The 13626-nt window shown below is 43.5% G+C and overlaps 1 protein-coding gene across 1 annotated transcript; it reads right to left on the bottom strand.

Moving 5' to 3' along the window:
* Nucleotides 1-11892: 11892 nt before the first annotated feature.
* LOC136552134 (transcription factor bHLH14-like) lies at nt 11893-12814 on the bottom strand. The gene has a single exon (XM_066543675.1). It carries the CDS (start codon nt 12748-12750, stop codon nt 11938-11940), a length of 813 nt encoding a protein of 270 aa, XP_066399772.1. The 5' UTR covers nt 12751-12814; the 3' UTR covers nt 11893-11937.
* Nucleotides 12815-13626: the final 812 nt, after the last annotated feature.

Raw genomic sequence — 13626 nt, 5'->3', positions numbered from 1 at the left:
TCCAAAATTTCACATGCACTTGTGGTAAACTAAGGCAGTACCACTTTTTATGTTCTCATTTGGTGAAAGTAGCTAGGCATCGCAACTATAATATCGAGAGCATGATACCTCACAAGTTCACTGTCGACACGCTTGTGCACACATGGAGCCCCCGCTTCGTGCCTTTCCGGGACCCTAGAGAGTGGCCTCCATATGATGGGCCAAAGTACATTGTGGATCCAGCTTACCATTGGAACAAGCGTGGATCAAGGAAGAGGATGAGGCACAGGATGATTATGGATCAGATACCTGAAAGAACGAGGCGTGGGAGAGGAACCCCATTTCTTACTGACCCCGAGCAGTATGAGTGCGGCAAGTGTGGTAGACTAGGCCACAATTCACGCACTTGCCATTGGCAGATTAGTGAGGTGCGACTATTGGTTGTTTTCATTATTACATATTTGTCATATTCATTTAATTAATTATGCATGTAATTGTGTCAATTACTTGTACATTTCTAAGTTCATGTTTCATTGTATATTGAATTTCTATTTCATTGACTTTTTTGTAGGATGGCGCAACTCCACCTGCTCGACCTGACGTACGAGGCGACCCATCAAGGACGTCTCATAGTGGAGGGGCAGGTAATAATCTATATGTTTTGTTCAAATTTTTTTGAGCGTACATGTGTTCGTGAAGTAACAGGAGACTATGTTTTATTCCATACAGAACCTTCCGCTCCTTCATCCTAGAACCCACAATGGGTTCTTGGACATGCAGTACGACAACAGGTACACTCCTTTTCTGCAAAGAGCTGGCCTGGATGTCATCTCTTTTCAGGTTCGTCGTGGGTTGCCCAAGTTCAACTCAGCGGCCATAACTGCATTGGTTGATAGGTATTATCTTCGATCATTGCCTCCATTCATTGTCATTCGTTCATGCGCTTGCCTTTTTGACATGTAATCTTGCTTTGTCTAAAATGTAGGTGGCAGCCGGAGACTCATAGCTTCCACTTACCTTTCGAAGAGATGACAATCACGCTCCAGGACTGTCAGAAGATGCTAGGCCTGAGGATTCACGGCAATGCAGTCACTGGGCAGTACAGGTCAGAAGGCTGGAGAGCATGAGTAGAGGCCTTCCTTGGGCATGAGGTTGGTGAGCAAGGGGCTAGCACTTCTAGAGTTCTAATCTCCTGGCTCCAGTAAGAGTTCGCACAGTGCCCTAAGGAGGCAGATGAGGAGACAGTTAGGTACTACTGCAGGGCGTGGATCCTACACCTATTTGCTTGCGTTCTCTTCCCCGATGCCATGGGTGACACTACGTCATGGATGTGGGTCCACTGCCTTAGTGACTGGGACCAGGTGGGTCAGTACAGTTAGGGCTCTGTAGTCTTGGATTTTCTTTACCGGTAGCTGTGCGAGGGGTGTCGTCGGACTTCGTCTATGGCGTCACTTAGTGGATGTGTGTACTTGCTTTAGTTGTGGATGTGGGCTCGTCTACCAATTGACTGTCCCGAGGTTCTGGCTCGTCATGAGTGGTTCCTAGGTCAACCTCCATGTCGGTAGCCGACATGGGCGTACCTTTGGGACCAGGTTAGGGTTCCACACGTGAGATTACAGTGGGCGTACATTGAGTTCACAAACGAGCTAGACACGCTCACGGCGTCTAGTGTAAGTAAATTTTATTTCCCATGCTGGTTTGAAATGGTTTAGTATACCATCTAACATCTTGTTTGGACATGTTGCAGGTGTCGTGGGAGCCGTACGATGGAGAGGTGGCACTTCCTTTTCATTTGAGCAACATGTGTGGGTGCGACAACGACTTCTATAGGATGAGGTGCCCTCTAATCTGTTTCTATGCTGTCGAGTTCCACCTGCCAGATAGAGTTGCACACCAATTTGGAGTAAGACAGCTTTGGCCAATGGCTCCATTCTCGATTAGCGTTGACTTACATAAGTAAGTGTTTTGCTATTTCAAATGTCTCGTGATGGTCCATTTCCATTAATATGGTGACATGTACATGGATTCAAGTAATGATGACATACATGCATGTTGGATCATCAGAAGAACAGAAAGATTTTTAACTGGGAGAAGCACCACCAGTACTACATTGAGCAATGGGAGTAGATGCACGACAACATAGACGAGAACAACGAGCAGCATATGAACCATGAGTTCAGGCGGTACCAAGCTTGGTACCAACGTGCGACACGTTGTAGGCTAAGGCTACAATGGATAGAAGACGACTATGTCGACATCGAGTCCTCCGACAATGAAGACACGGCGTACGACCAATCTCCTCGTGCAGGAAGGCAGGTGGAGGTAGGACCAATCTTAGATAGAGTGGTAAGTCAATTGCCTTATTTTTCTACGTTAAGTTGCATAAATACATTATGCGTTAGAGGTATCTATTTTAGTTAGTGCCACCTTTGAGCCATAGCATCCTTATAATACGTTAGATTCTTGTACAAAAGAAAACAAAACCTATTGCTATCTGTTCAGAAGTATTATTACTGAGAACTTTGTTGCAGGGTAATACCCTCAAATGCTCCATTGAAGACATTGAGCGCTTTTGTCCGAGAGTCAGGGATGACAACACGTGTAGCTTCCTAGACGTAAGATTCAAAATATTCTTTCAAACATATTATTAATACGTTAGATTCTTTTAGTTAACATAATTTTGTACAACAGAGGTTGTCACATCGGCTACGCTGTATGGCTACTCGTTGTGGTTGTAGGACAGAAACGAGGCAAGACGTGTACATTCCTTCCACAGGTAGAGGAGGCTTAGGTTCCTCTAGCCAAGCACCTATAGGGGATGAGGACGACGACGACGTGGACTAGAGGCACAAGGAGCTTGGCCCTTCTCAGCTCTAGGATGCTCCCTCGACTCAGCCTACATAGCCTCCAGGTAGTAGGCGACGCCGTCCACCTGACCCTTACACTCTAGGTACCAGCGCTCTTGGTCACAAGGGTAAGGGTAAGACTAGGAGGCAGTGAGGGTTTATGATAGATGTTAGTATGTACTATTATGGATTTTGTAGTTACTTTCCTATAACTATTTGGGATTGTATGGACATTATGGACTATTTGGACTATGCAGGACATGTTATGTTGATTGTGATGTTCGTTGTGGTTGTATTGTGCTCTTTGGATGATTAAACGTTTGGATTATATAATGATGTCTCTGTTTGTAACTATGGATACTCCTGAAACAAGGGAAACTCTTGTGAATTTTTTTCGTGAATCATTAATTAGACTACACTGCTAAAAAGGCACAAATATAGTACACAGATTAAATGTAAATTCATTAGAACATGTACAGTCCAATCGTATCGTACAGACGCTTTGCAGATGAATCTAGTCTTTTCAGTAACAGTGAACGAATCTAGGCTTTTTAGACAATGAAAATAGACTTTTTAGTTATAAGGACGAGGAGTACGATGACAGCAGTGATTTATCACTTCACTTACATAGTACACCTATAGCATCTAGGCTTTTCAGTAACAGCGAACGAATCTAGGCTTTTCAGATAATAAAAATAGACTTTTCAGTTACAAGGATGAGGAGTACGATGACAACAGCGATATATCACTTCACTTACATAGTACACCTATAGCATCTAGGCTTTTTAGTGATTTATCATGTTAACGACAAATAGACTTTTCAGGAAATGAATCTAGGCTTTTCAGTGTCCATTGAAATAGGCGCTTTAGTGAAACTAATTAGGCTTCTTGTGACCAGTTAAAACACATTGAAACGGCAACTAAACCTGCCTCTGCCTATATATACGCAATATTAGATGCATTGCTACTTACTTCCCAACAAGTATTTTCTTTCATTGCAGTACCAATGTCTGCAGGGTCGTCCAGAGGGAGAGGAAAGGAGAAGGGAACTACCATTGTGTGGGAGGGTTCTCTTGGTCCTGATTTCTTTGAGGAAGCTCTTTATGAGAGGTTCCCAGTTGAGAGCAAAAGTGATTTCACCAAAGAGGCACCACTGAGAGGATACGATGAATGGAAAGAAGAGTGGCCAAAATGCATGTATGGTGAGGACTGCCTAGTGCAGATGTTCACCGAGGGAATAGATGGAGGTCATCATTTCTTCAAATGCCCACGAGCATGGGTGATTGCTATTACTATTTGTTTCTTCAATATGTTCCTCTTTTATATAACTTACATGACATACTTATTGCAGTCTTCCTTGGGCGAAGAAAACTGTGGGTTCACTAGGTGGGTCGATCCTCGACCTATTTATCCGCAAGCAGAGTACATCTACTACCTGTAGGACCGTATCTTCGATCTAGAAAGGGAAGTTAGCAGCGGTTACAAGGATGAAGGACAGGATGACAACAACAATGGTGTTGATTCATATGAGGCACTCTGCAATGATCCATATTGCACCTGCCCTAACCACAAGAACAAGAGGCCTCCGCCGTCACCCCTGCCACCACCACCAACAACAATGGGAGGCTGCTGTGGAGAAGGTGCAACACAATTTGCTATGTGGCCACACTACTAGGATGACCCTATCTTATTCACATGGCACATCCATGTGTTTGTTGTTTGGTTTAATTACGTAAGGCATGTTAGGTTTAGTCGAAGGAACTCTGTACCCTAGTTCGGTACATGTTCTCACATGTTATTTCATGTGTTTTGTGTGTTGAATTATATAATGCCCTACTTCGTTAGGTTGTGTTTGCAGCACGTGATCACATTTCACTACGTCCGCAACATTATACTGAATATTATGACCACAAATAATGAAAACAATCACATAATGAAAAGTCCAATACTATGCCACATTAAACAACACAATAATACTAGAAGTATGTGCCGACAGTAGACAACATTGTTCATGAATAAACCATAGAACTAGCAAGTCATGGAGACTACTGAGTGCAACGAGGCCATTTTCCCTTCCTCAGGGCATCGAGATTCTCCTCCATCGCTGCTTTCGCTCGGCGTGCACGCTCAAGCTTCTTCTCCCTCTCCTCCCTATACGCAACAACACACCTTCTTTCCTCCTCTTCCTTGTGCTCCTTTTTTGCAGCCTCCTCGCCACGTCTCTTCTCCATCATCTCCTTGTTCTCTGCCTCCCACCGCAATAGTTCTGCACCCATTCCTTGTCTTCAGGCTTGATCTCAGTGTCGATCCACTGCTCAAAATCACAGAGCGGTGGAGGGGTCTGCAAAAAATGCAATTGTTACAAAACAAAAAAAATCATGCAAGATGTCATATGACACAAACATCAATTCCTCACCATCTTGTTAATGCGGCGCTGATGAAGTGTAGACTCAAACGCAAAATTGGAACACATCCAATACCTCTGCCTATACATGTCCTCTTCATCAGACTTGGCTACCTTGCAAGGATCGCCGCAAAAGCATATGGGCACTGGAACACCACTAGGCAGAGGCAATGGGTCAAAGGCATTTCCGATCATCCGGCCATAACTACAATACAACCAATTTTGTTCTAAGAACTGAAAGCAATTAACATTAAACCCTAAACCTAGGGTTTCCCATTTGATGCACAACAATGAACCCATAACATAACAACATGCGCTGCGGTTACCTTGGTTTGCTAGCTTTTCCACGCCTTGGCATCCTACGGTTGTATAACACAAATATTAAAAATTGCATGAAACCCTAAGTAATGACGATTTTTAGGTTGAAAAATCCAACTAATACATACCGAATCGATGCGAAAAAAACTAGGAGGGGAGCGAGGATACCTTGCTCTCGAAGATCTATGGATCAAATCAAAGTTTCCAAGGTCCAATAGGCCGATTCGTGAGGTAGGGCGAAGTGGGGAGAGAAAAAAACCCGAGAGGGAGGAGAAAGAAGAGGAAGAAGGCTCGGGCAGGAAGGTTGGGGGCGGGGTTAAAACACCACCTCGGCGCCATAGATCCTGGCGCCAAGCTCGCCGCCAGGATCTACGGCGCCAAGGTCGCCGCCAGGATCTACGGTGCCGAGCTGCCTGCCAAGTTACCGCCACGTCTGCGTCGAGCCCAAGACCTCGGCGCCAGCATCGATGGCGCCGAGAAGTGTAAGCTCGGCGCCAGCAACGATGGCGCCGAGCTAAGGGTCCAGATTTTGAAATCTTACCTCCAGGGGCATATTTGTGAAAAATTTCCAAAAAAAGGGCTAAAAAATAAAAAATTCAGTCTTGCTTAAGTGAACTGCCCCTGAAAATTGATTTCTCGCAACGGTTATGAAACTATATTGCCTCTCACCAAGGTTAGAGGTAGTGTCCTAAGTCATCCGCCTCTGTTCGAAAAGAGAGGCGTCCGTAAAAATCATTTCTATACTAGTGTTAGAAGCCGTCATTGCCTTATTTCCTTTTTCAGACCTTCTCTTGCACTTTGCCGTGCATTTTCTTCTGTAGACAGATAAGTGAATCTACAACCTTAGCTTTTTTTCTCTTCTGTGAGTGCTTAGTACTAACAATAAAAATTTTAAGTTAGGCATTCCCAGCCCACCAACAAAGAAAAGCCTGTGGTTTTGGATCTTGGTCATATTATGAGTTTATGACTCATGACCACAATGTAGAAGCTCCTTGGGGATATAAGTTTTTTCTTGAGAGATCTTGAGCTGCCATCTTTAGGTAAATGCCCTCATTTGAAAGACTTCTTTTTTTAGAAGGTCTCCATTATTCAAGGCCTTCTATTGCATGGATTTCCAATAAAGCAAAGTCACAGGAGTTTAGGTTTACTAGTCAGGCCAGCTCTCTGATGTGTTTTTTAATAAAATATTGGAACGTAAAAGCTTCTGTGTGCTTGAATTGGATGGATATTTGATTGTTGATCGAGGAGCGACCTATTCTTAAGTAAGATAATTTATTTAATAGTAGTCTATTTACTAAGTTAGAATCTTTCACAAAGAGTTTATCGGTGTTTGATAACCAGTAACTCGTCACGGGGTTATCCGCGACGATGTTCGAAGGGCTTCGGCGCACGCAGAACTCGACAGTAAACGTAGAGAGACGAACGATTTATACTGGTTCGGGTCCTCTTGTCGAGTAATAGCCTTTACATCCAGTTGGCGTGTAGCATTTTGCGTTGAATTGATTGTATGATTGTTAGGGTTACAAAGGAGTGCGTCGTACCTCTCTTTATATAGGAGAGAGGGTAAGAGCACGTATCTAGTCCTAGTCGGTTACAAGAGAAGAGTCATAGTTCTATTACGGAATCTAGCTTTTATAGTAAGCCGACTAAGTTGATCTAGAATAGCTTGAAGTCCACGCCACTTTGTCTCGCGTCCTTCGACATATTGTGGGCCATCCCAGGGCCCATCCGGGTAGAACTCCCGTAGGGAACCCTGGTCTGTCAGAGTTATAACAATATCAAAGGATTAATTTTCTTTCAAATAAAATCAAAGGATTAATAAATATGGCTACAATGAAGATAGCAGATATTAGGATTCATTATTTTTCCAAAAAGATCCGCTTCCGGCTTGTATTTATATTTATAAGAAGAATGAGCAAGTAGTACGTTGCGTGCAACGGGCACACATAGATTTTACAAGATCTCCTGGTGGAAGCCTGGGTTCTTGCCACACCAAACTTGACAGTACTACTGTGTGTCCTAATAAGTGGAGGCAGAGGAGTTACATGTTCGGATTTTCCCAGTAGGAGTTAAATTGCGTCAACTGAAAAGTTATGGTGGGAAGAGATAAGGTAAAAGAAATTTGGTCTCTTAATTTGTTTTTTTTTTTTTGACATTTAATCATGAGTCACCTTACGCCGGTGGTAAACGGAAGCTTCACGTAAAACTACAAAGTTAGAAAAACAGCTGTAAATTACAGGACTCTACAGCAGAAACAAAAACACCAAAATCCATTGTGCATGAGAAACGCGCAGAGTTAAGACCTAGTACTAGTAGTACGTAAAATTAAAGAAACTGTGTTGATTTAGTCACTATCAGGAAACTAAATTTTCCGGAGAGTTCAAAACCACTAACGAATGTTTTCTTATCGGCCAACCATCAAGCAAACGTCACACGTTTTTCTTTGTTGGAGTTTGCACGTCATTTTCTTTGGTTTAGGGGGTATCGCCATAAAGTTTGCTATTTTTCTTTCGCAATTTGCATTTGCCTCTTACGCAAACTCTCCACCGCTGACCATCCTACATGGTTCCAGATTGTGATAGTGAATCATCATTCACTGGTCAAGAGTTTTGGTCATAATTTCTAGTATAATTAATTTGACATTTTCTAATTAATGCACAACTATAGAATATCTCTTCTATTATTTTCTGTGTTATAAACGGTAGAACCGAGTCGCGTGGATTTCTTTCCGTTTATTTTAGAGAGGTCATGGAGTCTAGCTAGTAGGGCTTATTTGCCGCGGATGAAGTTCCTGACTGCCAACAGGCGGGAAGAGAATGTTTTTTTAAAGGATGACAGTAGTTTTATCGTGGTTTTTATTAGACGAAAAAGGGGAAAACAAAAGTGTGCCAATTGACAAAACATGTCACACTCATCGATGTGGCTTATGCAGGTTCCCCTTTATTGTTGGAAAAAAAACATGGTTGCCCAAATCTCATTTATAAGTAATCAATAAAACTCTCCCTAGTCTCTTTCTTAAGAAAAAAATATCTCATTCATGTTGGATCCTATAGCTCTGTAGCTCATAAACTCAGAACCGTGCTAGTGTAGTGAATAGAACCAGCACTACGAAGGCGACACCAGAGATATGGTAGGGATAGTCATGGAGAGGCATCCATCAAGCTGTGGTTGGTCACCGGAGATTGTAGGGATACTCGATGTAACCATGGTACGCCTGTGGATAACTCTTTTTTTTTTAAGAAACAGGAGGGGTTTGCGCCCTTACTGGACAACTTTATTAAAATTTAAAAGAAATTTACATGTTTGGACTTTATAGTTGTTGCCTCGTATTATGAGCGAGTATCGCTGACTTATCCTTGATGCACGGTTCCAAATTTACATGTTTGGATGAGTGTTTTATAGTAGTGATGTTTTTTAGTATCGCCTGTGGATAACACTAGCGTTTGCTTAGGCCAATCGACTGGAGTCGTTGTTGGTAGCGTGGTTGAAAGTGTTGTTACTGACTTACTGTTGTAATTGTTGTAATATTTTTCATTAGTTGTTTTGCCCTGTTTGAGTTTGTTTCTACTTTTTAATATAACCTGTAGCTTTTCTGTTTGATTTTTTAAGCGTGTTCTTTGTTTATTCGCATTGTTGGGGAACCTTTTTTTTTAGTGGAATTGTTGTGGAACGTACTGCGAAAGAGTTGGTGCAAATTGTAATGAATCATCACCCGATGGGCTTCATACTCATACCAGATTGGGCTTACATGATCTTGAACATGATTCAGGTCCAATGGGCCATTGCGGTCCTGACGATGCATATGGCGCTGAGGAGGTGCCGCTTGCTACGCAGCATGACCATCAGTCTGTTTGTTTTTGTTGGTACGAGAGAAAAATACTGTTCCAGCTTATAATCTACGATCGTGTACGAGCAAGCGAACAAGCTGCATAACCGTAGAGATTGGATGATTCAGTGACCCCACAAATGTTAGGTTACTTTTAATTTTATACTCCCTTCATTCTAATTTTTAAGTCATATTATCTTTTCTAGCTATGTATCTAAAAGGTTAGAGCGATTTATAGTTTGGAATGGAGGAAATAACTTGTATGCACTTTTCAATCTTTTCATCCATATTTATCTTGCTAGACTAGATAATGGCGTTCCGTCATGAAAATATGAGCGATCTAAGAATTTTAATTTTGTTCCAAACTACGAGAGATTAAGAGTAAGTTAAAATTCTTTTCATTAATTAATTCAAAAAAAATCTTGGATTCCTTACTTTTAGGATGGAGGTAGTACTATTCTCACAAACAAAATATTATTCATCTCTTTATAAAAAAGAAGAAAAATAACGTCATTAGATTAATTTATGTACAAGCCTGATATGACATATCTTTGTGATTGAGGGGATCGGAGTAATATTTCAATTGGTTTTTCAGTCAACCAATCACACTTTCATGCTCAAGATGGATAAGCTCATATTTTCTCTTCAAACCCATCGAACAAATCTTGTTGTGCTCCTCATCCTGGTGGTCGCTCATATCCCCCTTCCCTATCGTCGGTAGCTTTACCGATGTTAGATCTGTCATCTCTGCCCTCTGTACTCCTAATTATACTCTCTCCGTCCATAAAAGAATACAATTCTCGTTTTTTGAGAAGCCAAACAGTTTCAACTTTGACTAAATTTGTATAAAAAATTGCTAACATTCACGATATAAAATAATTACCATTAGATTCGTCATGGAATCTATTTTCACAAAAAAATAGAGACATAAATGCTAATACTATTTATTGTGAAGTTGGTCAAACGTGAGCTACCTTGACTGGCACGATTCCCATAATTATATTTTTTTTTTTTGTAGATGGAGGGAGTACTAATGTTAGATCTGTCATCGCTGCCCTTTGTACTCCTAATTATACTAATGTTAGATCTGTCATAGCTGCCCTCTGTACTCCTAATTAACTAGTGACTAGCCTAAGGTTGTGTTTAGTTCAATTTTTAAAAAGTGTGTGTACTGTTTAAAAGTAGAACGTCAATCAAACAGATGGAACCACAAGGTTTTTTTTAGGAGCAACTGCTTTTGTGTAGTATAATTTTGACAACACCTTAGATTGCTTTCGACTTTTGTTTTTTTCCAAATGAATGGAAATGAAGATTTTTTATGATTGTTCAAGGGAGATAGAGAGGTGGATGTTTCATAGTAGTTTTAACCAGATAGTTTACATTTTTTTCCACAACACACTGTATACAATAAATTTTCTACAACTCAAAGCTGAATCAAACAAATCCTAATTTTGTGGCCCTGCACTAATTCCGTCCACCCTCGCATATTGTCCAAGGCACCGGGGACACCAGCACCATCACTACCCACACTGGGATGAAAGTGGCAACATAAAATCCTATTTTCTGAGGTTTATTTCGGTAAAACTGATATGATTTCTGACCTTTTTCAATCATTTACCGTCTCTTATTGTTGTACTTGAGAGAGCTATCTTGTATTCTTGTCGTACTCTTTGTATGAAGTTCTTCCTTTACTCAGTCTCACAGCAAGTTCTTCCTTTACTCTTTGGGCCTACAGCATGGCCTGTAACTTAAACTTCTGTTTTTCCTAGCTTAATTAATTGAATTAAAACTTGAAAAGCATATATAGGCCTTTGCCAAATTATTCAAAAAGAATCATTACCGTATATAAAATTTAAATTTTCTAATTCTTTTAGGCGGTATATCTTGCAACTGTAACTAAATAGTTAAGTTGACAAATTAAATATCAAAAACTTCTGACCAACTATAATCTTTTTGTATAATTGATATCGTTGTCGACAATGCTTCAAAGCACCAAAACCGCAACCCCCTCAACCCTAATCACCCCACCAGTGTTATTGAAGCCTGAAAAAAAGGTGCGTTAAAACTTAGAAAATGGTACATAGGAGAGCCATGTTTTTTTGATGGAGGTAAACCCGCTTTTATAGAAAGCGAAATAAGCATCCTAAGGAGAGCCATGTTTTGAATCGTGATAGTGAGCATGCATCCAGTTTACGGCGACATCTAGGATTCATGGACTTTATGATGGAGATATATAAGCTCCACGGTCATCTTTTACTATAGCTAAGAGAAAGTGCAGAGGTGCCTCATGCCATGCTCCTGTCCTGTGCAGTGCTTCAGATTTATCCTTGGCATATACCTCGATCCCATACGTCACAATGTCTCCTCTGTTCGCTTGAGCTTATTCAAAACTATTTTTTAACCATAGAATAGTGTTTTCTCAAATAATATTTTAGCATAAGCTAAATTTTAGCATCAGCGAACAGGGTGACATTATTAGAAGAATTAATCTACGATCAAGTCTGGAGGTTATACGCTTGTGCACCGTAGAAACCACAATACTTTACTTCGTAGTTTGAACGAGGCTAGTCGCTGCCCTGCAGCCTCTGGAGCAGCGCCATGCGTAGACCTTCGTCGTCCTGCAGCGCGGTGGCCCCGGGAGGCACGTCGACGACAACATCCTGCGTGGTCACGCCGTGCACGCGGCTCACGCACGCGTGCTGTACCTGCAGCTCCAGCGACCGGAGCGCACCCATCAGCAGCGCGGGCGCGTGGCGCGCGCCGCTCGTCACGCGCACCACGGCCGTGTCCCGGCCCACCTCCCGCACGCACAGCTCACCGTCGACGACGGCCGCGGCTTGGTCGCCGTCGCCGTCGGCGCTGATCCGCTCCCACCTCGCCACGGCGGCGTGCCTCGCCTCGGCCTCGAGCTGCGCCACGCGGGCGCGGAGTTCGGCAATGTACCGCGCGGCGTCCGCGAGGAGGGAGGCCTTGTCCATGCGCGAAACGGTGGGCACGGCGGCGCGGAGGTCACAGAACCGGCGGTTCAGCTTCTCGCGGCGCTGCCGCTCGGACTCCACGTGGCCGGCGGCTGCGCCGGTGCCCGGGCGCGGCCCTGGCTTCCGGCCCCGCCGCTTCGCCGGGCGTTGCGGAGCCGGCGCTGAGAGGCTCGGGAGCAGCTTGGCGAGCTCAGAGTCAGGGGAGAGCGCGCCGTCCGTCGGCATCTCCCACAGGCAGGCGCCAATATCATCGTTCTCGTTCTTGCCCACAAGGACATCATCGGCGAGCAGCCACTGCTCCGGGACTTCGCAGGAAGGTAGTTCGAGAATGGCGCATGACGGCTCGGAAAAGGAGAACGAGGCGGCTCGAGGGGAGGACGGGGAAATAAGCTTATCCATGGCAGCATACAACGTCGTCGCTTCTCGCTACGCTAGCTCCTCACACAGACAGCCGCAACACAGCTGAAGTGGCAAATGGCGACCATGACTTCCTGAGGATGAGGTTTTATTTATATTGGCGCTCAAGTTCAGCTTTCACAGTTCACAAAGATGCCAATGTCAAGCATCTAAGCATTGTTCGGATCAACAACTAACAGCTATAGTTAGCTGACTAATAGTTCGTCGCTAATACTATATACCTATTAGTAGTGTAAGGAAAATGGACCATAGACCTATTTATTTTAGATTTTGGTGTTTGATGACCAACACAACCAAATTGGATTAATGAATTTGCAAGTGATTATTTTATAGTTCAATAGGATGCAAGATGTGACTTGACAAAAGTGACGTGGTGATCTGATGATCAACACCTCAAAGAAGACCTTAGGAGCACAAGAGAAGATCTAAGATATCAAACAAAGTCCAAGCACGAAGATAGGAACCAAGCCGCACGCAAGATCACAAAGAAACGAGCTCACAAAGGTGACCGGACGCTGGAGAAAAGCGACCGGACGCTCTGATCAGGAGGCTCGGCAACAGCAGCAGCGACCGGACGCTGGACCGGACGCTGGCGGCAAACCGACCGGACGTAGGACAGCAGCATCCGATCGAGTACATAGAGGTTCCAGAGCGGCGAATTTGCGACCGGACGCGTCCGGTGGCATGTGACCGGACGCTGGCAGCGCCCGATCAGTGGATCGCGGCTCCAACGGTCGGGACGACCGGACGCGTCCGGTCAGGAGTGGTCAGCGTCCGGTCAGGACGTGGTCAGCGTCCGGTCAGTAGCAGAAAAGCGGGATATCGTCCCCAACGGCTACTTTCTCAGTGGGGCTTATA

Source organism: Miscanthus floridulus, chromosome 4, assembly GCF_019320115.1.
Source record: "Miscanthus floridulus cultivar M001 chromosome 4, ASM1932011v1, whole genome shotgun sequence".
NCBI lineage: Eukaryota > Viridiplantae > Streptophyta > Magnoliopsida > Poales > Poaceae > Miscanthus > Miscanthus floridulus.
This window is presented reverse-complemented; position numbering and strand designations above follow the sequence as displayed.

Bases quoted from the DNA above. Each gene is read 5' to 3' on its own strand.
- LOC136552134 (XM_066543675.1), bottom strand. From the start codon at position 12,750: ATGGATAAGCTTATTTCCCCGTCCTCCCCTCGAGCCGCCTCGTTCTCC.